We start from the raw sequence: 25,262 nt of genomic DNA, 5'->3' as shown, positions 1-25,262 counted from the left end.
GAGGAAGAAGCTTGATTTGTGGCGGCATCGTACAAACAGAAACAAGGGAGCCTCATTTTTAAAATTTAAGTAAAGGATATTTTTGTCATTTCACTTAAATTATTGGATGCACAAGTAATGGTGTTGGGTGCACCTAACAACACTCCAATCAATCTGTAGCATGCATGATATACATACACCCTTCTTTCAACACTTTCTTATATTATGGGAAAAGTATTTAATCCTAGACTAGACTAACTGTTGGAAAGCGTCACTTTTAATCATAAAGTATATAAAACAGTTTAATATAGCTAGTTATATAAAACAGTTTCATGTAAGGTGGCAAACAAATGGAAAGGAATGGTTGCAACTTGCTTGGAGAAGCTGGTATCAATATCAATTCCTTGATCCAAAAATCAGCACGGAAAAAACAAAGTAGAAAACTAATATATAAGAAAATTCTACGTTGCCTCATAATCAAACCCATTGCAACCTAGTGATCTGAAGTAACAACCCCACACCACCACCACCACCAGCAATGGCATACGGATTGATTGATCCACACGTATGTGATTTAAAATGTAAACCAAGAAGTCAATATTCATGCACGTTTGGATATAGTTGCCGACACTAAAGAGAAGAGGAGACAAAATTGAATGAAGATAAGGATTGGTGAGATGGACAGGAGCCAAATTAAAGGAAAGTTGTAAGCCTCCATTCCATTTTGGGATGAATATAATGGATATATATATATATATATAGGAAAAGAAATAAAGAAAAAAAAGTAATAGATTTAATAAGTAATGTTATGACAAACACAAAATAAAAATAAAAAATGGAAGTGAGATTAAACAAAGGATGTATATTTATATTTATATGAAATGAGAAAAGGCTAAAACGCACATACATATTAAAGACTTAGAGAGAGTTTGACTTTAGTTCACAGCATTGGTTACCTTATTATTAGTTCAAAGATTGGTTCTCTACTTAGTGCTTCGGTTTGCCAAAAGATCTAATTCACCTAAGTTGTGGTTTTATGCCAAGAAAAGTCTACACTCTGCAGAAAGATGTTTATTGAATAACAAGGGACCTATTTCTTCCAATAAACAAGCTCAGCATCCATTATCATCTCTAGAGGGTCTTAGGTCCCCAAACCTTGCAATATAATATACATTGATTTGTTATATTTATAGGGTTCTGCCTAACCACTTAATTAGCCCTTTTAAGTTCTAACAGTTTCCTTTAAGTATTGTTACTAACATTTTGATGCCACCATGTAACTGCATTAGCCTGCAAGGCAGCAACTCCATTATCTATATATACCGATTCTAGTATAATAATAAAGTCTTATTTTACTGAGTGAGTGAGGTCAACTACGTGAATAATATAATATCATTTGTCACAGATAAATTTCAGAGATATTCTTTAGCTAGTCTCCCTTGATGATTTTTTCTAACATTCTTTTAGGTCTCTGTTGTGGACTACAGAAAGAGTCTAGGATTCGAGGCCTAGAACCTCCAGAATAAGGTAAGGAAAGGGAAACTATTTTATTGTTATCCATTAGAATTACATATCCTTCATATATATAGACGTTCTGCTATAAATTCTAGATACAAATTCTAACAGATTTTGGCATTGTATGTCTTGGAGGAATTTGAATATTGCGCTACCATGGAGACAACCTGTAATGGCACAACGACACAGAGGATTCGTGGATTCTGCTTCTAGAAGATCATTGCCAGCTTAGCCTCATTTTGTTGCATAATCCTTAAGGTACTGGGGCTTACTAATTTCCCTTTTTGACCTTCTTCTCTTGCTTCTGCCTCATGCTCTGTTGTTGCATCTTGCTCTGTGTCTTCATTCATAACATCCCTCCGAGCTTCCAAAACAACCTTGTCCTCAAGGTTGTAATCCTTTTTAAGGTTCTCCCACTTCTCCCATGAAGTGTCTTCTGGAAGTAATCCTGTCCATTGAACTAGGACAAGTAATTGTCTTCCCGAAGCTGTCTGTTCCCATTTTGTGTCGAGGATTGTGAGGGGTTGATTATCCTCTAATAAAGCTGGCAACTCCAGGCTAGGGTCTGTTGTGGTGGATTGAAATTGGAATGGTTTTAATAAGCAACAATGGAACACTGGATGAATCTTTGAAGTTGGCGGCAATTCCAGCTTGTACGCAACTACCCCGATTCATTGGATAACTTGAAAGGGATCATAGAATCTTTTCGCGAGTTTAGAATATTTGCTTCCGGTGACGGTCGTCTGCCGGCGGGGTCGTAATTTGACCAACACCCAGCCTCCTACTTCGAAATTCATATCACGATGTTGTTTATCGGCAAACTATTTCATTCATTGTTGTGCCTTTGCCAACTTCCTTGCTAGACTAGTAAGAACTTGATCCCGTTGCTTAAGTCATTCATCAACTGCTTCCACATTTGAAGTTTCCTCCAGGTATTGAAGTAAGCTTGGAGGTTTCTTGCCGAAGGTTATCTCATATAGGGACATTCCAGTTGCAGAGTGCACAGAGGTGTTATACTACCACTCCGCCCATATCAAGAATCGCTCCCATGTGGATGGTCTCTAATGGACAAAGGCTCTGAGGTACTGCTCGATGACACGGTTCATGACCTCTGTCTGTCCGTCGGTCTGAGGGTGGTATGCTGAGCCCATGCGGAGCTTCGTGCCGCTTAGCTTGTACCAAAAATGACTCACAAAGAGGGGGATCCCTATCTAAAACCAAACTTCGAGGCATGCTGTGGATTTTGCCGACGATGTCCATGAACATCCTTGCCACGCCGGAAGCTGAGTACTGTGTCGGTAACATGCCCAAATGAACTCCTTTCGAGAAGTGGTCTACAACGACCAGAATGGTCGAATGACCCTGAAAGTTTGGTAGTCCCACAATAAAGTCTAGGGAAAGGTCTTCCCACGGCCGCGTCGGAATAGGCAAAGGACATAATAATCCTGGAGAGTGTCGGTGATCATACTTTGATTGTTGACATGAAATGCAGTTGGCAACATATTGGCGAACGCCGTTTTTCATATTTGCCCAGGTAAAGTTCTCGCGAACCCGTGTTAATGTCTTCATGACCCCCATGTGTCCTGCGGTGGGTGTTGAGTGAAATTCGACAAGGATAGTCGAGATGGACGGAGCTCCCTGTAGTAGCCAGATGTGCCCCTTCTGCAAAATTAAATCTTGCCAGAAAAGACAGTTGGAGTGATTGTAGGGTTCGTCAAAGATCTTCTGGTGGTACCTCCGAAACACTAGATTGGTTGATAGCTCTGCCTTCAAGTTTTGCAAAAACATGCAATTTGGGATTGTTAGTATCAAAAAACTCCCGGAAGTGATCTCCGGTCGTCGGGAGAAGGCATCCGCTACCAAATTTGTCTTGCTGGCGCAATATTGAATCGTATAATCATAACCCATTAAGCGCGCGAGGTATGTCTGTTGCTCCGGAGTTTGGATTGCTTGTGCCATGAGTTCCTTAAGACTTTTGTGGTCTGTGAGGATTGTGAATTGGTGGCCCAGTAGGTACTGACGCCACTTTTTGATTGCCGCCATGATCGTCGCTAGTTCTCGAACATAGGTGGATGCGTGGAGTAGCTTTGGACAAAAAGGCTTGCTGAAATAGGCTATAGGGTGATGTTGTTGGGATAAAATCGCTCCCATACCGATTCCAGAGGCGTCAGTCCCTACCACAAAGGGCAAGGAGAAGTTCGATAGTCTCAAAACCAGAGCCTTACACAGGCCTCTTTCAACCAGAGAAAAGCTTGGTCAACGGTGTTTAACCATTGAAACGAATCTTTGGTCAACAGGGTCGTGAGTGGCACAACCAGGGTGGCATAGCCTTGGATGAAGCGGCGGTAAAAGCACGAAAGGCCTAAAAACCCATGTAAGGCTCTGACTGACTGTGGTATCGGCCATTGAAGGACAACTTCCACCTTGGCAGAACAGGTTCCACCCCGCGTTCCGAAACAAAATGACCCAAACATTCGACCTGTTGAGTGGCAAGGGAACATTTGGATAATTTGAGAAAGAAGCTATAATCGCGAAGTGTCTGAAAAGCTAAATTCAAGTGTGTGAGGTGTTCGGAGAAAGATTTGCTGTAAATTAAAATATCATAAAAAAAGACGATGATAAATTTACGCAAATAAGGAACAAAGGTCGTGTTCATTGTGGCCTGGAATGAAGAAGGTGTGTTACAAAGGCCAAAGGGCATAACCAGGAACTCATAGTGACCATGATGAGTCCTCAATGCAGTTTTGCTCACATCTGCCGAAGCCATGAGGATTTGGTGATAGCCTTTCAGTAAATCCAGTTTCGAGAACCAACGTGCACCGCCATGTTCATCGAGCAGTTCGTCGATTGTCGGAATCGGGAAGCGATCCTTGATGGTGATCGAATTGAGGGCTCTGTAGTCCATGCAGAATCGCTAGGATCCATCCTGGTTCTTGTCTAATAAAACTGGTGAGGAAAGGGGGTTGGTGCTTGGGCTGATGATGCTGTGTTGGAGCATGCATGAAACTTGGGATTCAATTTCCTGTTTCTGAAAATGAGGGTACCTGTATGGGCGAACATTAACCAGAGATGAATAGGGTGAGAGATGGATCGAGTGGTTGGTGGTGCGTGAGGGTGGTAAATCAGTTGGTGTTTGGAAAAGGGAGGAAAATTGGTGGGTCAAGGTAAGGATAGCGGGATGAGTGGTTGGAGAGGGTGAAGCTGAGGAACAAAGGCGAATATGGAAGTATTCACTAGCACTATGGGTTTGGGTTAGTCGCCGGAGTTGAGGAGGGGTAATTGCTAGCAAGGCTTTGTCGGAATTTCCTTTGAGTTCAATTAGGTTGTAGTTAAGAACAAACTTTATGGTCAAATCATTATAATCGGTTAACACCGGTCTGAGAGCTTTGAGCCACTGGACGCCCAAAATGACATCGATGTTGCACAAAGGAAGTACATGGAGGTCCACCGTGAAGGCGTGGCCCTGCACATGCACGTTGAGGTCCCTACATAAGAAGCAACATTCCACTTCATTACCATTGCCGACCAGCATGCACAAGGTAGGAGTGGTTTCAGCTTGAAGGCCCAAGGATTTCACCAGGCGTTGTTGCACGAAATTGTGCGTGCTACCGCCGTCCACCAAGATCACGACGTTCCGGTGAAAGATCTGACCCACCATGCGTAATGTTTCTGGGGCGGTTTGGCCTGCTAAAGCATGTAAACTAATTTGGGCTTGGGGCGGTTCGAGTGGATGTTGGGTAAGTTGCGGGTTAAGTTGGGTTTTGAGGTCGACCATGTCATCAGAATTGGGGAAAAGGTTGGCTATATTAGGGCTTGGAGTGTCATTGCCTTGTTCCTCATCTGCGACGAGAAGGAAAAATCGCGAGGCACAACGGTGCCCCCTCGTGAACCTCTCGTCGTAATAAAAACATAAGTCGCGCTCCCTACGGCTTGCTAATTCTTCAGGGATAAGGCGTTTTAATGGAAGGGGTGGGGGCTTGGCTGGTGAGGGTAATAGGGGAAGAGTGGGGGTGGGTGCAAGAACAATAGCTGGTAAGGGTGGGGAAAAATTGGTGGTCAAAGGCGAGGGTTCCTGCGGGATTCAAAGAGTTTTTCCTCTTGGAGGCGGGCGAGCCCGACGACATCCACAAGAGTGAAGGGTTAAAGTGCTTGTACCTCCCGACAAATATTCGGGTCGAGACCGGAGACGAAACAACTCAGAAGAAAAGAGGGCAACAATCCGACAATCGTGTTGGCAAGGGCTTCAAATTGATTAAGGTAATCTTTCACGAAACCCGTATGTGTGAGTTTGCACAAAAGACCAGTAGGGTCCTTATATGGTGAATGGGCAAATCGGGTTTCAATAGCTTGTAGAAAGCTAGGCCAGGTGGTGAGTTCATGATTTCGCATAATCCACTGGAACCATGCTAAGGTCGGCCCCTCCATATAAAAAGAAGCTATGGTCAGTCTGTTAGATTCTGGGGTTGCATGGTATTCAAAGAATTGAGTGATTTTGAATACCCAGCCCGAGGGGACTGAACCATCAAATCTGGGAACATCGAGTTTCAATCTATGGGGATTAATAGTGTGTGTGTTTGGTATAGGTATGGCGGAGGAGGAAGAAGGTGTAGGTGAATGATGGACAGTGGTTTCTAGTGCAGCTACTCGTTGCAACAAGTCATCGAGCTTTTCAGTGACAGGGAGGTGGTTTGAAGCCAGTTTGGCCATAAACTCCTCTAATCGCTCCATGTTAGAGTTAAAGCAGGTTGATTTTGCCATGAAAATCAATGAAAGCACCAAGTTGTTGTAGACTACAAAAAGAGTCTAGGATTCGAGGCCTAGAACCTCCGAAATAAGGTAAGGAAAAGGAAACTGTTTTATTGTTATCCATTAGAATTACATATCTTTCATATATATAGATGTTCTAGTGCAAATTCTATATACAAATTCTAACAGATTTTGGCATTGTATGCCTTGGAGGAATTTGAATATTGCGCTACCATGGAGACAAGCCATAACGGCACAATTCTGCTTCTAGAATATCATTGTCAGCTCAGCCTCATTTTGTTGCATAATCCTTAAGGTACTGTGACTTACTAATTTTCCTTTTTGACCTTTTGTGCTCTTCTTCTTCTCTTGCTTCTCCCTCATGCTCTTTTGCTGCATCTGTGTCTTCATTCATAACAATCTCCATCTTCTCCATTCACGTAATACGTTTTCTTTGTTACTGAAACTAAAGTTGTATAATTGCATAGTTCGGCTTTTTCCCCCAATAAGAGATATTTTTAAAATTTTATTAAAGTGAGTAAATTTAGAATTTATTACACGGACATGGCCAAGTAAACGCGACTTATTTGTATAAAGGGGCGTTTAATACAATGTATTATTCCGCAGAGCCATGCATGCCCGTATATGTATTTGAAGGTTTCAAGCAATTAGTGTAGTTTGAAGCATGAAACCAACCGCAATTAAACGAAATAAATGAATGATGAAGTTGGGAATTCAAGAGTGGTGTACTATGCTCCCCATCCACATACCAGTACGTACGGGTAAACTCTGAGCATTCCAGATATCACATCATACACCTGTTTTTAGTTCAGATCTTGGACAATTCAATGATATTTTGCCATATATTATTATATATTAGGCAAGTATTTAATCCTAGACTAGAGTACTAGTAGTTGGAAAAGGGTACCTTTTATTCATAAAGTAGCATTTTCTTTTAAACTTCATAAAGTAGCATTTAATATATCTTTAGTTATAGTCTCTATCGTACGTCTTTTATTATATGTGTTTTTAGGGGGTTTAGTTTATTTAAAATAAATAAATATTAACTACTTATAATATGAATAAACAAATATTTTTTATAGTTTAAAATAAATAAATATAAATCTAGCAGTAAATTTTTAATAAAGGTATTTAAAAAAATTTATTATCGTGATTTTATAATTAATATTTTTAATGAAAAAATATTTAACTTCAAAAATCAAATAATATAAGACAGATGTACTATGATGTATCCTATTGCCTAACAACAAGATATATATATGGTTGAGCTGACGTGCATGCGGAAATTGAAACCTTATACAATAACACTCCAGTGATCTAAAAGATTGAAAGATAAAATTTGAGTTAAGACAAACATTTTGTTTGGTCGGAGCAATTAATGGAAATAGTAGTTTGAGAGAAGAGAAAGGAAATAGAGAAAAAGTTTGAAATTGAGCATGTGTTTAACAAAAAAGAAACATCAACGAAAGAAATTTAAAGTAAATGGGTATTATATAAAAAATTTCCCACGATGAGAAGCAGGAGAAATAAGATTGAAATTGTGAGATATGAAGAGACAGCAGGTTATAATATGAATATCCAAACTTACTCAGCTTTTTCATTATGTCGCTAAGCGGTGAGATGAGTTTTCTCTAAAGAACCTCTAATTTGCTATGATCTTTGCCAAGTCTATTATGTCAATTGAACACTCTTCCTATTCTTCTTCCATTCTATTTTCTCCTGTTTCTCTCTTTTTTACATTTACACTTTATATCTTAGGTAAATAGTTACTTTTGTTTCTTAATGTGTAATTCGTTAATAAATGTATTTCTTAAAAATGAAAATACAAAAATTTAGTTCCCGAAAGTGTAAAAAGTACGATAAATATATCCTGTTATTAACTTTCATCCGTCACCGTTAACAGAATAGCCTACGTTACACATATGGACAAATTTATCACTGAAATGATTATCAACGAGGTCATATCGAATTGTCAGCATAGGGACATATTTGTTACATAATATTTTTTTGACTTTTCGTTTTTTCACTCCGCTGACAAATACGTCCCTGAAAGATGAAAATATAAAATTTAATCTCCAAAAGTGTGACAAATATATCCGGACGTTAAAAGTAGTAGATTGTGACTAATTATTATAATTTGGAAAAATTTATACTGATTGTGACAAAATTTTACTTTTAACAAACTCGTAAATTAAATTGAGTCTAAAAGAAAAAAAATACTAGTTTTATAAACTCGTAAATAACTTTTTTATACTCTTATGCTTGATGAAAGGTTTAAGTAAAAACAAAATATTTATTGTAAAGCATTATAGTTAAATTAGATACATACATAATTTTTAGGAAAAATTGCAATGACAATTTTAATTTGTAAAAAACACTCACCTCCTTGAAATGATTTTTTTAGGTTATGATTTTTTAAATGATCAGTCAATAAAAAATAATTGTGTATGATATAAAAAAAATTTAAAAATCAACAAATTTTTATTATAATTTGTAATTTGATGTCATTCCATATACTAATAGACATTCATATTTTATTATAAAAAAAGAATAATTAAATAAATAGTTTTTGATTAAACAAAAACAATGATTTTCTTATTGTTTTACAATAATTCTTTTTTCTATGTCGATAACATTTATTCAAGAGTTAACAACCAAAGGATTGATTTTTTTTGTAGTTGAAGAAAAATAAGAAGAACTCGTCAAAGCAATAAAAATTCGCATTGATAATATTTTGTCGCAATCATTATAAATTTTTTAAAATTATAATAATTATTCATAATCTACTATTAACGTCCGGATATATTTGTCGTACTTTTTACACTTTGAGGAACTAAATTTTGTATTTTCATCTTTTAGCAATTTATTTGTTAGCAAAGTGAAAGATAGAAATTCAAAAAATATTATATGACATATATGTTTCTATGTTGATAATTAGAGATGATATGCAATCATTTTAGTGACAAATTTATCCTTTTATACCATGTAAGTTACTTTATTAACGATGACAGACGAAAATTAACGGTCGGATATATTTATCACACTTTTTAAACTTTCGAGAACTAAATTTTATATTTTTTATTTTTAAAAAATATATTTATCAATAAATTACACATTCAGAGATAAAAGTGATTATATACCCTTATTTAGTTCTCTAGAGCGGTCAATTTGTCCGACCTCTTGGGGCTTGAACCTAATCCATGACACACATATATTATATATAGAGAGAGAGAAAGAATTTCACGTAACTAAAAAACTCATAAAGTCATGTGGGTTAGGATTGGCCCACATACCTTTAAGTTTTAATATTTTGACTTACTTTTTATATTTAGTATGAGGTTATTCAATAAGAGAGTTTAATAACTTTAACTTATTCTATAAATTGACCTACACGTTGGAAAGAATTACTGACTGTTTGATTAATTGATTTTTGAATAGATGGATAGGATAAATCCTGACAGTCGGTGCTTGAAGATCTGTAAGTGTTAATTTTCAAAAATTTCCAAAAGGTGACATAATTGCTACATGGCAATGGTTATATTTGGAGAAACGGATTTTATTTTTTTTAGTTATCTTCTCCAAGACACCAGATCCTAAAAGGTGTTTTTGGGGTTCGACCCTTTTTTGCCTTGTTATACCCAGGTATGGAACCGGGTTGTAAGCTAAGGGGGCTCAATTCCAAATTCTCCTTAACATATCTGCATGTTCCCCCACCACACAAAATCTTACTCGTAGGACAGTATATTAATTTCTTCAAACGTTTTATATTAACCCCCAAATATATATATATATATATATATATATATATATATATATATATATATATATATATATATATATATTGGACATGTGTCATTTTTAATTAAATCATATTTGGGTTAATTGATAAAACTATACATTAGAAAGATAGAGTATATGATATTGCTACAGTTGCTTTTTATTGTTCAAATATATTAATTATGTCTATAATTATTTTCTTTTAAGTTAATTGCTATATAAAGTATTTTATTTTCTTATATTAATTATAGCAACACTAATTTTTTATCTACTATATAATTTCAGAAATTATACGTTAATTTCGTTTAATCATGCAGTTTTTTTTTGGCAAAGTTTCAATTATATTACTTGCATTTAAAAAGATTTTCTCATTTATATGTTAGGTTTTAAAAAAAAATTTATTTGATAGATAAATTAATTTAATTTATATAAGAAAATTTAATTTTAATTATGATTTATTGTTGATTCATGTGTTATTTTTGGGGAAAAGATTTTTGACAACCAAAGGTAGTTGACACATTGAGAGAATAGAGAGAAGAATAGGTATAATATGTGATATGATTTGATAGGAAGAGAGGTATACATTGAGAAAATAGAAAGAAGAATAAGTATAATATGTGATATGATTTGATAAGAAGAGAGATAGAAAGAAAATAAGATTATCAAAGTAGGAATTTGAAATTTATGGGTTTAATTTTTTGCCCCTCTCATAAACTTTTCTAGTTCAGTCCCTGGTTATACCCATTGTGTCGTACGACAAAGTCGATGACCGTTATCCTCAGGTAAAAATGGGTAACAATATCGATTGTGGGAAAGATTTTGTTTATGGTAAATGTTGATTCATAAGTGAGAGTGAGTCATGTATGTTATCATTTTGGCTTGTCATATCTATACATCACGCTTATTTGATCACAAAGCTAAGTATAGCTGCACGTCTATTATGGAAAATTGAAGCATAAAAAGAAAAATCACTGTTTAGGATCGGGTACCTTGGAGAAGATAACTGAGATCATTGTAAAATAAATACGTGTTTCTCCAATTAAGAAAATTGTCACATGGCAATTATGTTATCTTTTATAAATTTTCGAAAATTAATTTTGTTGACAGTCAAGCACCGGTTCTCTCTGGATTAATCTTATCCATTTGTTAAAAAAATAAATTATTCTGACGGTCAATATTTCTTTTTTACCGTGAAAGATAGATAGTTTTTCTCACAATAGACCGCATCTTAACTTTCAACTAATTTCTTTAAAAAAAACTTTCAACTAATAAGATAGCGTTATCAAGAAAAAAACCTTTGTAAAATGTATCTTTCATTAATATTTATGAGGGACCATATCTTTTTAGAGCATCAATATATACATACAAAATTTTCATCTCTTAAGCATCCATCTAACTTTGTGACATATTAAAAATACATGAAATTGAATTCGGAGAAACTAATTAAAGAATACTTGATCTGTAAGGATTAAATTACCTTTTGTATAACCATTTCATGGTAGTGAAAAATATATTATCTGAATGTCAAACATTAAACCTAGCCCAGGATTGTTGTTGAATCAATATTAAAAGTCTATAAGTTGATATTTCTTTTCCTAGGTCTTTTATCCATTTACTAGCAGCAAGTGGAATTTGATAATTATGAAAAATCTTTAATTGAAAACTAAGTATTTTATGAAGTAATTTTTGTATCGTCTTAGTCTATTATGTAGACAATATGCATTCATTTGTTGCCAAGATCTTTTTTATACAACTTCAAAGAGTATTTTAAATATTGCTTACAAAACACTACTAAAAGGATCTAACTCAAGTGTCTAAATAAGGTGTGTGAATCATTGTAAATTTCTTGATACTAGTTATTTTCGATTTCCTATGGATTAAAAAAAATATTACAAAATACAAATCAATCCTCATCTCTTGTTCATGTTATGAGCTTATCTTTTTCACCTTTTTTTAGCAGAGGATTAGTAGATGTCCTGGTGTCAACCTAGTTGGAATGAGTCTATCCACTTTGATGCTCTCATAGCCTCTTTTGCTTAAAATAAAATTAACTGATTTAAAGATTTAAATCAGAGATGCTTAATGGCACTTCATATCATTAAAATTCTGACAGTTGACTAACATCACCATATTAAAGTATTATATTGCAAGGTTTGGGGACATTAGACCCTCTTGAGATGATAATGGATGCTGAGCTTGTTTCCTGGAAGAGATAGATGGCTTCTTACTGAAGAAACATCTTCCTGCAAAGTGTAAACTTTTCTTGGCATAGAACCACAGTTTAGGTGATTGAGCTCTTTTGACAAACCGAAGCACCAAGTAAAGAACCAATCTGTGAACTAATAATAAGGTAGCCAATGCTGTTAAGTCCCACCATTTGTTATGATCCAATGGAACACCAAATACCAATGATAGCACTTGTTCTCCACTAACTTTAACATCTCCTGGCAGCAAAGGATCAAATTCAACCCCCAGCATGTCATTCTTGTATTGTCCCTGTAGTTGAAAACAACATGACAAGGTATTAATTGTAGAAAGCACAATGTTATGTTAATTATGTGTACTAGTGTATTCTTAATTTTGCCTTAGTTTTGATTTAATTCCCAAAACAGTTAACATGTTGTACCTGAACTGCCCAAGCAGCAAAACTGAGGTAGGACATGGGATAGCGCCAGAAGAACTTTGGAATGTCAGGTAATGATCTGAATATTTGAGAGGGCATCATCATGAAGACCTGCAACCATAATCAAATAAATTGATCATCAACTTGTTAAACTATTCACTCGGTCTTTATAGTTGCCTTCATTTTATGTTTTAGTCTCTATATAAGAAAGGTTAAATTAAATTAATCTACAGGTCTCTGAAATATTTGATCATTTTTAACTAAGTTAAGTTCCTGAATTATTTTTTTCAATCCGATTCCTGAATTTGTATTTGTATTTTCAAGGACTAGGGGTGTTCATAAACTGATCTAATCCAATGTGGACAGAAAAAATCGATTCAAAAAACCACTTTAAATTGGATCGGATCATAATAAAATTTTATATTAAATCAATTGGATGATAAATCAACAAAATCGAAATGATTGGATAGCATGGTTTTTCTCTTCAAAACCGATCCAATCCATTCTACGAACACCTTTCTCAGGGACCTAAAGATCAATTTAACCTACAAAAAAGTTGTAAGATTTAGTCCCTACACAGTTTTTTGTGACAATTTATCACTGCCAAAAAGTTGTTGTAGTGATTTTTCACATGGTTAGAAAATGCTATTTGGTGTTAGCAATAAGGATCAAAACTTAATTTTTATGCATGTGTAGGGACTAAAACTTGTAGTTTTCTTGTTAAAGACTTAAAGTGAGAACAATTATAGAGACCAAATCAATAGTTTAACCTAAATGTTATTATTTCAGAAGCTGAGAAAAATGGTTTGCTTACAATTACACCAGTTCCTGTTCCTATGCCCATCAGCACATTGGGGACCACTGAGGCAACAATCATGATGCAGCACTCAACAACAGATAGGCAGCAGAACAAGTTGATACAGAAAAATGCACAATTAGATAAACCCGGATGAAATTGCACCATGAAGTAAATGATTATTCCGGAGGAGAGTGATGTTAGAACAAGGAAAGGGAATGAAGATATGATGTTTGACACTACAAATGCAGCCTCTCCATAATGTCCTTTGGACCTTTCACCATAGAAAACCTGATTTTCATTGTGATTAGATACAAAAGAGAATGGAAAGTATGAATCTTGTATTATATCTTTTTGAGTAAAAGGAACCATTATATTTTTACCTTCAATTCTTCAATGAAAAATGGTAATCCTCCACATGACAAACAAATCATGAACCCATAGATGAATGATACACACTTTCCTCTAGCCAAGATTGAGTTGTTTCCTGTGCCAATATGAAAAAAGAGGGTGCCAATAGTAATTCCTACCAGTATGTAGAATACAATCCTCAGCCAGTAGTAACCAATGTCCCTAGTCATGTTTAGGAAAGATCTCTCAGTCAATGTATATAATTGCTTCCTCCATGTGGTACTGCTACCTATGTAGGGCTTAATTTCTTGCTCTTCCTACATATTTGCATCTCTGAGATCAGTAAGATATAGAACAATTTTTTAATGAAAACAAGATAAGAAAGGGGAAATATAGTTTTTTTTTCTTTAAATTGTCTGTTGCTCAAAATGGATTAATGAATTTTATTAAATGGGTTAGTTCTTCAATTTTTCTCCAAAAGGATGTTCAACCCAGGATTCATGAAGCAACAAAAATTTTCTATGCTTTATATTAAGTGATCTTGTACTCAAACAGTAAACTGGTTTTCAGATGCAGATAAATACGAGATAACTAAGGTATGAATGATAAACACTGACTAACAAATTATTACATTGGGTTTCAGTTGTTCAATTCTTTTTCTTGCATCGATCATTAGCTTTGAACTTTTGTAACTCTGAATAAGTATCCTTCTGATCTCTGATGTTCTCATTCCAATTGTTGAATTTGTTGGTATCTGTCAATGAGGACAATAAAATTCACATTCAAAAGCATTGTTAATCAAAAACAAAAGTAAGGAAAAAAAGGTTCCAACATCCCATACATACCAAATTTAACTGTGTCCTCTGTAGTGCTTCAGTAATCAACTCAAAGTCCAAATTAATACACATAAGGAAATGATCTGAAGGATTTCTTCTAGTAGGGCAGGGGAAACCTGCATCGGCAAAAAACTTCTCCCAAAATTCAATTAGAGACAAAGTTTCAGCTAATTTTAGGTTAAAATATACTTTTACTTTTTTGTGTTTTCAATTATATTTAGTTTGATGTTTTGTCTTATAAAAAGTTCAATTTAGTCATTTGTATTTTTTTTTTTAACAGTGTCAAAATGATTCTTCTAAAATAATGATATTTTTTTATTTGACACTCTTTTTATTAATTCAAAATGTGAAAATTTTGTCATTAAATTTAGGTATATGAAAACTATTAAATCTCCAATTATAAAAAGAACTATAAACATGACGAAAATTACATCAAAAGTGAAACTAATAAGCAATCGAAAAATTAAAAAAAAAAATCTATTATCGATTTTTTTCCTGATTATTCATTAAACTCATTTTTTAGGTAATTTTTATTATATTTATGTTCTTTTTGTTCAAACATTACTAGAGATCCATAGTTTTCATGTAAGTGAATTTAACTGGACAAGTTTTATTCTTGAATTAGTCCAAACATAATTCAAAGTCATATACCAAAATCAAAAAATCATTATTTCAAAAGCACGTTTTGATTCACTTTAAAAAGATAAATAACTAGTTTTTTTAAGAGATAAAAGACCAAACTAAATATAATTAAAAACATAAACAACTAAAATATCTTATCCCTAATAAAATTAGAATCCAACTTTGCATGCATAGTTAAAGTCAAACTGTTTACCTTTAGAGCCATCTTTGCTTCTCCAAAATAAACAGTTTCCCCACTAGAGAGCAAAAGCAAATCATCAAACAGACTAAAAATCTCACTACTGGGCTGGTGAATAGAACAGATAACTATCTTTCCACTGTGAGCAATGTGGCATAGAGATTGAACCACATAGAAAGCTGAGGCACTATCAAGTCCAGTAGTAGGTTCATCAAGAAGTAAGACATATGGTTGTGTCAGAATTTCAAGTCCAATGCTAAGTCTCTTCTTTTCACCATTACTAATACCCCTACAATGCCAATTTCCAATCCTAGTATCTGCACAATCTTCCAGACCCATTTCCATTATGGTATTTTCCACCACTTTGTTTATCTCTTCTTTGGTCATTTTAGAAGGAAGCCTTATGTTTGCTGAGTATGTGAGGGTCTCTTTTACAGTCAAAGTACCCAAGAAAAGTTCCTCTTGTGCCACGTAGGACTGAAAATTCAAGAAATATACATAAGTTAAATTTCTTTTAAATTTTTAAGTATCAATTTTCAATACAATTTTGTAAATATTTTAAATAAAATGAGAAATGTTTGTGAGACTATAACTAAGTATACTTTTTTTTTGTTTAAACACTCATTTTTTTAATATTAAAAACTTAATACAATAATTTAATTTCATAAAACAAATATATTTCAAATATGTATCAATAATGGAGTGAATTCACAGGTATCTTACTATTTAAAAAAATACAGATGGCCACCCATGTCACATGGATTTTTTTATATAAAAGTCATATGGATATTCTACTATTATTTTAAGCGAAGAATAGACGGTTGATCTTACAAAATTGGACCAGCTAAAAAATTGATAAGTTTGATGTTTTGTGGTTGATCATAAATAACATTTTGTGTTGAATAACGTTAATTTTATTTTATACTAAACAATAATTTAAATTTAATTAATTAATATATTATTACTAAATAATATTTTGATTCTATGTTTAATAATTTTATATAAAAAAATTATTTTGAAAGTATCTTTATTTTATATTGTAATTTTTAATATACTTAAGACATATAGTATTATTATTCCTTAATGAAAATTTGATAAAAAAAAATTATTGGAGAAAAATATTAGTCTTTTGATAGTTATAACTAAGAGCTTAATGTTTAATGTTTATGTATTGACATTGTAAAATAGTTTTATATGATTATTTAATCATAAATTATCATTTTAATTATTTTAAAATAATTATTTTAAAAATTAATAAACTTACAATACATGATAGAATATGATTCGATGAATGCGTAAAAAATTTTACACTTTTGACATATAATCATTTTTCTCTATAATTAATATTGTTATAATAATATAGTTATAACTATATTAGAGAACTTAATAGTTAGTAACTTAATACATTTTTTTTAAGGAACAAAGGTAATGTTAAACACCTATAATAACACATCCTACCAAAGTCTAAATGAAATATAAATTTTCTATTTGAGATTAAAATTAAAATTTATTTTCTAATATTAATTTCAATAGTTTGCATTTAATTTAATTAATTTTTAAATTTAAAATATTTTTTTTATCAATTTTAATGTTATAAATTTAATTTATTTATTTATTTATAAGATAACTGTAAAATAATTAGAATATTTTATTATTTCATAGTTTAAATTTTAAAATATATAAATTTAAACTTAAATCACTTTTAAATTTTAATACATAATAATTTTCTCATGTAATTTTATAAATCTTTTAGCTCTGTTAATTAAATAGGATGACTGAGTTATTGTAAACCTTATGATATTATGTTCCCATAAATAAAAAATAAATTTTATAAATAAAATTATAAATTTATGTGTGATTATTATTAAAACAAATCCATTTTGGAGAGCTTTATTAGTTAATTATGTTTATTTCAACAAAAATATCTAATTTTATGAATAGATGTATTTTTCACATGTATTACAATGGAAAATCTGTGAGAATTTACGGGCACCTTAGCTAGTTTAAAGAAAACAAAAAGAAAGAATAAAAGTATAAAACTATTACTATGGCATAGCATGATCTGGCTATCTTACCACTTCTTTGGAATAAAAGCTTTTCTTCTTCCCATTGATTAGAATGTTGCCGGTTACTACAACATTTGCAGCAAGTTTTCCTGTACAAAAAAGTGAACACTTATTGCCGGTCACCAATAACACTAGGAAAAGACACCAAACACCTATCATCAGTTGATAACACTTGTCTACTCGCTGAATGGATCAGACCCTCAATAACAAATTAAACCATTATCAGTTCATAACAGTTAATTAAATGCGAACTCATTAGTTGAGTGCTAAGTTATCCTCTCTGGTTACATAATTAATTAGCGTTGGTATCTAATTTTAATGCACGATTTCATAAGATATTTTGATTTTTACACAGACAAGAAAAGAGAGAAACGTTATTATTCTATTGTTAGAAGTGGTTTTTTAAAATTAAAAAAAAAATGTAAACACCACTAATCAATGTGAAAGGAAGTCTATCAAGTGACACTAAACAATTAATCAGACATCAGTAACATTTCTCTCGTAAGTAAAGCAAATATTTTACATGGTTTTTAAGTTTTTAAAACTATTAGAAAATCTATTTTTTTATTTTAGTAACTGAGAGAATGAATTAATAATTAGCATATAATGTATGAATTGTACTCTAGATCACTTAATTTTGTTAATTACACAGCACTGTTGTTGCACTACTATTTGTATACTTTGAAAGAAAAAAATAAGATGAAAAAGAAAACTATGTTTTCTTATATTTATATAAATGAAAGAATCCCGAACTGAAAACATTTGTTATGATGACAAACGAGGATATATAATGAATATAAAAAAAAATTGACAAGATTATAAAATAAATAACATGTGACTTTTTTAATTTAGTGATATGACTACTAACTAAAGTTTAATCTTAACCATCTTCAAATAGTTAGCCGGTCTTAATTTTGGTTTCTTTGAGAGTTGTTTTTATTGTAATATCAAGGCGGTGACTTAGTCTTCCATGGTTTAAAGATATGACTTAAATAAAATTTATAAAATTTGAATTTTTCTTATAAGTTGATTTTGTGGAACTGAGTTCCACCCTAAACCTAAATCTAAGATAATATTAATATATTTTCTAGAATCATTAAATTTGAAGAAACTCACCTCTTACAAGCTATTTTGTGTGGTTAAGTTAAACTAACCAAGTATTATTAATTAAGCATATAAAAAAAGTGTTATAATTAATTCTTTCTTATAAATTAAAAAACTTGACTATTACTACATAAATTGACTGAGACGGTTGGCACATGACAATTCAGAACTACCTTAATAATTTTTCATATTAAAAAGTGTGATGTTAAACCATTTCTCTCACACATATGAGACAAGGTGAATTAACACTACTGTGCAAACTTCTGTCCTTGTCTTATTTAATAATTTTTCCAAAAACTACTAAATATAGTAACTAAAAGGCAATATACATTTTTAGTATAAACTATACAGTATCCATCGCATAACATGCAGCAACTACATGGTCATATACATATAAAAGGCAATAGATATATAAAAGGCCTTCAGTTTTCAGAATCAAAATTTTATGAAACTAATTTCCAAAACCATATACATTAATACATACATATATAAACAGAGAGAGAGAGACAAAGAGAGAGACCAGTGAAAGAGTCAAGAAAGGTAGTTTTGCCGCAGCCAGAAGGACCCATAACAGCCATAATCCTAGCAGGTTCAGCAAAACCAGTGATTCCATTCAGCATTAACTTCTTATTGTTATTGTGTTCTCCAAAACTTTCAGGCCTCTCAACTGTTACATCTTCCCATATCATCACCATAGCTTCTGTATTGGTCTATACTATACTACTACTACTACTACTTGTATATATATGTGAGAGTGTTGATATATATGTTTTCTTCTCTCTCCGCTCTCACTTACTCACTTCTGTGTACTGCTCTCGTATTCTATATATTATGCATAACAAGCTTTTTACCTGTACATTGTGTTTAATTCCTTTTACGATGGGCAAGAGGTCCGAATTTAAATTAAAGCACCATCCGGTCAAACATATTAATTATAGCGTAACATCTAACTGTACCTATATGAATAATATAATTAAATATTGACAGTGTAATAATTTTTGTACGGTCAAACATATTAATTATAGCTTAACATTTAACTGCAATGAGTATACTAATTTTGTGGAAAAATATTTGTGGACGATACCCCAAATATTGCTAGCTAGTTAACATAGGGAGAGATTAAAAAAATAGAAAAATATAGATATAATAGATTATATGATGTGATTAGAAGAAAAATAAATAAAAAATGAGAAATGTTGATGGATTGTTTAAAATTATGTGGTGTCCAAAATTTTGATAAATTTTTAAAAATGTTATATGATTTTTTAATATTAAAAATTAACCCTTCATGATACGACTCAGATTTAATTATTTTATTTTTATAAGATATTTTTTTATATAAAATATTTTTTCTTATATTTCATTATACATGGTTCAGATTTATGAACAATTCTTTGAATTATTTTTAAATCTTAATCATTTACGTTTAATTATATGATTTAGATTTAATTTTCTTAATTACTTCATACATTTCTCTTATATGATATCATAATATATTAAAAGAAGATTTAGGAAATCATAATATTCTTTTTCTATGTTTACTTATACAAAATAATATACTAGTGTAAATTAAAATACTGATAATTGAAAAATATTATGTTATTTAGAAGAGAGAATTTAGTAAGTGGTTTTCTAAAAGCTACAAGACAAAAGAGTAATGGGACCAATAATTTATACACGTAAATGCTGCCAGGTACGATAAGTCAGTATGGGTTTGTAATTTGCATGTATAAAGACAGTTGCCCACCTGGATCGTCTTTATTGGTTGTCAGGCTATTTAAGATCTCTCAACCAGCAATCCATGCAGGGTGCAAGGTTTTGATTCCTTCACTCCATATCATATAAGCACCTAATTATAATATCTGATTGAAGAGATTGATATGAGATTTGACAAAAATTAAAATTAGAAGGATAAAGTGAAGATGAAAAGTGGGTTTTGCAAAAATATATACTTAACGTATGCCTAAAAAATGAAGTATATGTGAATGAAAAGAATCTATATCTATATACTTCTATATACTTATCTAATAGAAGAGAAGTATCTCGAAAAGTTTGTTGTGTTTCTATTTAAAATTTTGATACGTGTCACTTTTTTGGGTTTTTTGGTCATATTGCCCCTCTCTTTTTTGGTATCATTTTTTTTGTTGTCACAATTATGTGTCGTTTTCTGATTGGTGGATTTCAACTCTCCATTTAATTTCACTTAATAATCGGAATTATCTTCTCTCTCCGTCCGCCACATTTCTTTTTCTCTTCCTCAATCTTCTCCACATTACTCTTTCTTCCTCAATCTTCTCCTTCTCTTCCTCAATCGTAACTGTATTTCATATTTGTTTTGTTTTTTATTTCCCTCAACTGTCATTTCCCGTTGGTCTAGAGCTACAACCAAAGCTGCCAAGGTATTTCTAGCATTCTGCTTCTTCGAATCTTTTTTTTATTTTTCTGCTTCTTCAGGTTCTTTTAGATTTGTTGGCAATACGAGTTTTTTTTTTGCTTGATCAGGTTCTGAGGATAATTTTAGGAGCTTCCATTCCCATTTGTTAAAGGGCCAAGATGGTTTTCCCTTTGCATTGAAGCTGTAAGGAAATGATTTGTTGACAGTATGAGTTTTTTTTTCTTTCCCTGCTGTTCTCATGCATGTTTTATTTTTGTTCTCATCCATGTTAACTTCTCATTTTTCTGTGTTTTTGGTCCCTTTGTTGTTGTCCATTTTTTGTTGAGTGGAGAAGTTTTGACTTTTGCTTCCTGTTATTGATGTTTTCCTGGTAATTCATGGTTGTTTGTTTGGTGTTTTTGATGTTCTCATGGATCTTTGGTTTTCGTTCTCATGCATGTTTGCTTTTCTAATGTTTTTTATTTTATTTTTTGCTACAACAGGTATTATGTTCCAAGGCATTACTACTCTATTGCTTTTTGTTGTTGCAGGTAAAAAAACAATAAGGAAAAAAGCGTTACTATTGCTGTTTTTTTCTAGCATAACAATAAAAAGGATATGAACATTTTCACTGCAGCTTGGTAGCTAATGTTTTTTACTTTATTTTTTTGCTACGGCAGGTATTATGTTCCAAGATATTACTACGTTCTGCTTCACTGGTCAATGATGTGTTTCTTGCCGCCATATCATTCATGTCTACCTTTTTTTTTTTGCAGTTGAAAAATAAGAGTAGTAAGCATGGGATTGATGAGTGTTTCTGGGTTTTGTTTTTATGTTCCTGGTGTTGGAAGTTTTAAGTTTTGTTCTGTTTTTTGGCAAATTTCCTCAGTTTTTGTGTGGATTACGGTTGTATTTTTTATTTTGTTCTTTTTTATTATTTTTTTCCTTTTAATCTCTTTGCAAGAAATCGTGCCACTTGAGGAAGTTTTTCAGAATCTACTGAGGAGAGGCTGATCATCTTTGGCCACCACAAACTTGAGGAGAAGAAGGTCTTTCCCTTCAATTTTTTCCTTTTTCTTTTTCTTTTTTCACTCTTCAGTGTGGAAAGATGCTTTGAATTAGCAGATGTGAAACATACCATTTTCTCTATTATTTGATGGGAAAATGTAAAGTACAGCCATTTTGAGGGGGTGAAAGGAAAAGAAAGATAGAAAGGAAAAAAAAACAGAAAAAGAAGGCGAGACTTGAGAGAGAGAGAAAGGGAGGTTATCAAAATCTGACACAGGCATGATATGATATTATGAACTCTTGGTTAATAAGAAAGAATTGTTTTTTTCCTTTGAAGGAGAACTTTGAAAGAGAGTTATTCTTGTCTTAATTGAAAGTTGGTTTCTACTTCCAGGTTTTAGTTTCTATGCTGAGCTTTTGTATGAATTTTGCAGAAGATTAAGGTTTTGAAGTTTTTAGGATTTATGTGGAATCCTCTTTCATGGGTCATGGAAGCTGCAACAATCATGGCCATTGCTTTGGCCAATGGAGGAGTAAGTTGTTGTATACTTTTAAGTTTTAATTTTATATTTTGTTGGAAATGTTTATTTTGATATTTGTGTGAATGCACATAATAGAATAATGACTTTCAGAATAATGCCTAGAATTTCATCATGCTTGCTTTGATAACAATAAACCTATTTAGGTATTTCCTTCTTTCTTTATCTTTTTCTTTTTCTTTTAAATCATAAATTTTGTGCAGAGTATCATCTCGGGCAGCTCAAGGCAAAACTAGCAAAACTGAGGACACAATTATTGGAGCCTCCAAAAGTATGATGCTATTTATACTGTTTATTTCATACTGCAATTTTACTTTTTAAATTATAAAGTTTATTGTTGTTCCAGGAAACTGGATTATGATTCTATTTAATTTTGTTGTTGTTGTTGTTGTTGTTGTTGTTGTTGTTGTTGTTATTATTATTATTATTATTATTATTACTCAAGTCAAGTGACCATGACTGTTTTTCAACCTTCCTTTTTCTTTGCTAGCATTTTCCGCTATTTTATATGATGTACGTGCTTCTTTTTCCTTTTCTCTCATTGCAGCTTGGTATCTAATTTTTTTAAAAAAAAAAAATCAATCCCCCTTTTCTCCGTGAGCATTTTCCGCTATGGCTAAAGAATTTGTGAAGGGCTCTGTTCATCAAAACGGCATTGCCCCAAAGGTATTTTCTTTCTTTTCTTTTTCTGCGACTCATATGAAGTCATCAACAGTGCTGTGAAGACTTCGCAAGTTAGTATTTTTCTGCATAATATATTTTTTTTATCTGAAGAGATGAAAATTTGTCTTGGATTAATTTTCATTTTATATGATATACGTGCTTCTTTTTCTTTTTCTTTCACTGTAGCTTGGTATCTAATTTTTAAATATATTTTTTCAACCTTCCTTTTCTCTGTGAGCATTTTCCGTTATTTTATATGATGTACATGCTTCTTTTTCTTTTTCTTTCATTGCAGCTTGGTATCTAATTTTTCAAACTTTTTTTTCGACCTTCCTTTTGTCTGCGAGCATTTTCCGCTATGGCCGAAGAATTTGTGAAGGGCTCTGTTCATCAAAATGGCGTCGCTGTCATAACCCTCGATCGCCCCAAAGGTATTTATTTTCTTTTTCTTTTTCTACAACTCATATGAAATCACTGACCGTGCTGTGAAGACTTGGCAAGTTAATATTTTTCTGCATAATATATATTTTTTTATGTGAAGAGATGAAAATTTGTCTTGGATTAATTTTCATTTTATATGATGTACGTGTTTCTTTTTCTTTCACTGCAGCTTAGTATTTGATTTTAAATTATTTTTTTGAACCTTCCTTTTCTCTCTGCGAGCATTTTCCGATATTTTATATGATGTACGTGCTTCTTTTTCTTTTTCTTTCACTGCAGCTTGGTATCTATTTTTTTATTAAAAAAAATTCAACCTTCCTTTTCTCTGCGAGCCTTTTCCAATATGGCCGAAGAATTTGTGAAGGTGAAAGAGTTGGCGATACTTTTATATTTAGAATAATTTTAATTTTACATACAATGAAAAAAAAATCATCCTGTGATTCAAATTTGTCTTCTGAATCAAGTTTTGTGATTTTAATTTTGCAAGTTAATTTAGAATACCTTGGTAGAGTTGTGTTCAACACAAATGGCGGGAACTGATTCACACACAACTATGATTGATGGTCTTGGTGTTGCTAGATGGGGAGTTGGTGGAATAAAAGCAGAAGCTGCAATGCTTGGCCAGGTAAAACTAACATGTTAATTTCTTATAGAGCCCTCTTACTTTTAAAATTAGATAATGAAATTAATTTATTCTCCGAGTATCTCTCAAAGTTATTGTAAGGAGTTGTTGTATTTATCTAAAATCTTTTTATTTGGGGGTTTGGAGTTTGGACATTAAAGTTTTGTCTGGGTTTGTGGCAGGTTAGTATTTATATTGTTTATTATTATTATTTTAAGTGAATGACAATTAAACCAAGGATATCAAATGCTCTAACTTGGTTTTTAATTTTTTTTTTCAAGTACTGATTTCTGAATCAATATCGTGAATATACTGGTCAAAACACCATATTTTTTAATGTTATGTTTCTCATTTTGTCAAACATTGCATTAGGAGACTAATAATCCAGAAAAAACATTTTACAACAAAGCGATTATTTTCTCATAATAGGAGGAGGAGGAGGACCTTCGCTGGGATGACATTGAGGATCTTAGCAGTATTGATGAAAATAAAACAAGGCAGTAGAGTGGTGGTGGCGCAAGAAAAGTTGATTTGCAGAAGCGGCTTAGCGCTACGGAACAAGAGGAAGACTTGAGCTGGGACATTGAAGATGATGATGATGAGACTCTTAATGCTTGAAATGTTTGATGCATTATGTTCTGATTTCTCAATGGGAGTGTATGGTGTGAGTGTCATTTTCACGCAAAGAAATTTGTCCGCGTTTTTATATTTTCAGGAATTGGGATAGAAGTATTGTTGTTTGTTCTATTCCTAAAATGCATGAAAAGTATTTGTTTCTATGTTATTGTTTCTAAAAGTCTGCCTCTACCTTTTACTTGACAACATATGAATCAGGACTAATTATTCATTACCAGTAATATATTCCTTTAAGAAACTTGAGCTATGCTCACTTTATCTAGAAACATAAGTGATCAAATCAAAATCAAAGCAGAGGAAACGAACGAGTTTCCCGCAGTTTTTTTAAAAATCAAGAAATTACTA

General features: G+C 32.4%; 1 protein-coding gene and 2 long non-coding RNA genes across 4 annotated transcripts; 2 read left to right on the top strand and 1 right to left on the bottom strand.

Annotated features, from left to right (window-relative positions):
• Positions 1 to 5,860: 5,860 nt before the first annotated feature.
• Positions 5,861 to 7,241, top strand: LOC121174597 (uncharacterized). Its single transcript, XR_005890748.1, has 2 exons — positions 5,861 to 6,556; positions 6,868 to 7,241. It is a non-coding gene; the product is annotated as an uncharacterized lncRNA (long non-coding RNA).
• Positions 7,242 to 11,789: 4,548 nt separating this feature from the next.
• On the bottom strand, positions 11,790 to 19,500 carry LOC100802207 (ABC transporter G family member 15). The gene is made up of 9 exons (XM_003521122.5): positions 19,155 to 19,500; positions 17,540 to 17,619; positions 15,480 to 15,941; positions 14,654 to 14,776; positions 14,440 to 14,562; positions 13,841 to 14,125; positions 13,476 to 13,748; positions 12,665 to 12,772; positions 11,790 to 12,534 (listed from the first exon to the last, which is right to left on the bottom strand). The coding sequence occupies exons 1-9, from the start codon at positions 19,327 to 19,329 to the stop codon at positions 12,178 to 12,180; spliced, it is 1,986 nt and encodes a 661-aa protein (XP_003521170.1). The 5' UTR covers positions 19,330 to 19,500; the 3' UTR covers positions 11,790 to 12,177.
• A 1,414-nt stretch (positions 19,501 to 20,914) lies between these two features.
• Positions 20,915 to 25,008, top strand: LOC102669561 (uncharacterized). 2 transcript variants are annotated; one of them, XR_001387513.2, is made up of 9 exons: positions 20,915 to 21,033; positions 21,137 to 21,212; positions 21,512 to 21,559; positions 21,973 to 22,057; positions 22,451 to 22,549; positions 22,759 to 22,826; positions 23,103 to 23,649; positions 24,147 to 24,284; positions 24,711 to 25,008. It is a non-coding gene; the product is annotated as an uncharacterized lncRNA (long non-coding RNA). The 2 variants fall into 2 exon arrangements; XR_001387511.2 differs by having other exon boundaries at positions 21,689 to 22,057.
• The last annotated feature ends 254 nt before the right edge of the window (positions 25,009 to 25,262 follow it).

The sequence above is a fragment of the Glycine max genome, chromosome 3 (assembly GCF_000004515.6).
Source record: "Glycine max cultivar Williams 82 chromosome 3, Glycine_max_v4.0, whole genome shotgun sequence".
Classification (NCBI taxonomy): Eukaryota; Viridiplantae; Streptophyta; class Magnoliopsida; order Fabales; family Fabaceae; genus Glycine; species Glycine max.
This window is presented reverse-complemented; position numbering and strand designations above follow the sequence as displayed.

Coding starts and splice junctions, on each gene's coding strand:
- LOC100802207 (XM_003521122.5), bottom strand. CDS start 19,329: ATGGTGATGATATGGGAAGATGTAACAGTTGAGAGGCCTGAAAGTTTT. Junction 14,126..14,439: donor TTGAACAACTGAAACCCAAT/GTAATAATTTGT, acceptor GCAAATATGTAG/GAAGAGCAAGAAATTAAGCC. Junction 12,535..12,664: donor TTGCTGCTTGGGCAGTTCAG/GTACAACATGTT, acceptor TTTCAACTACAG/GGACAATACAAGAATGACAT.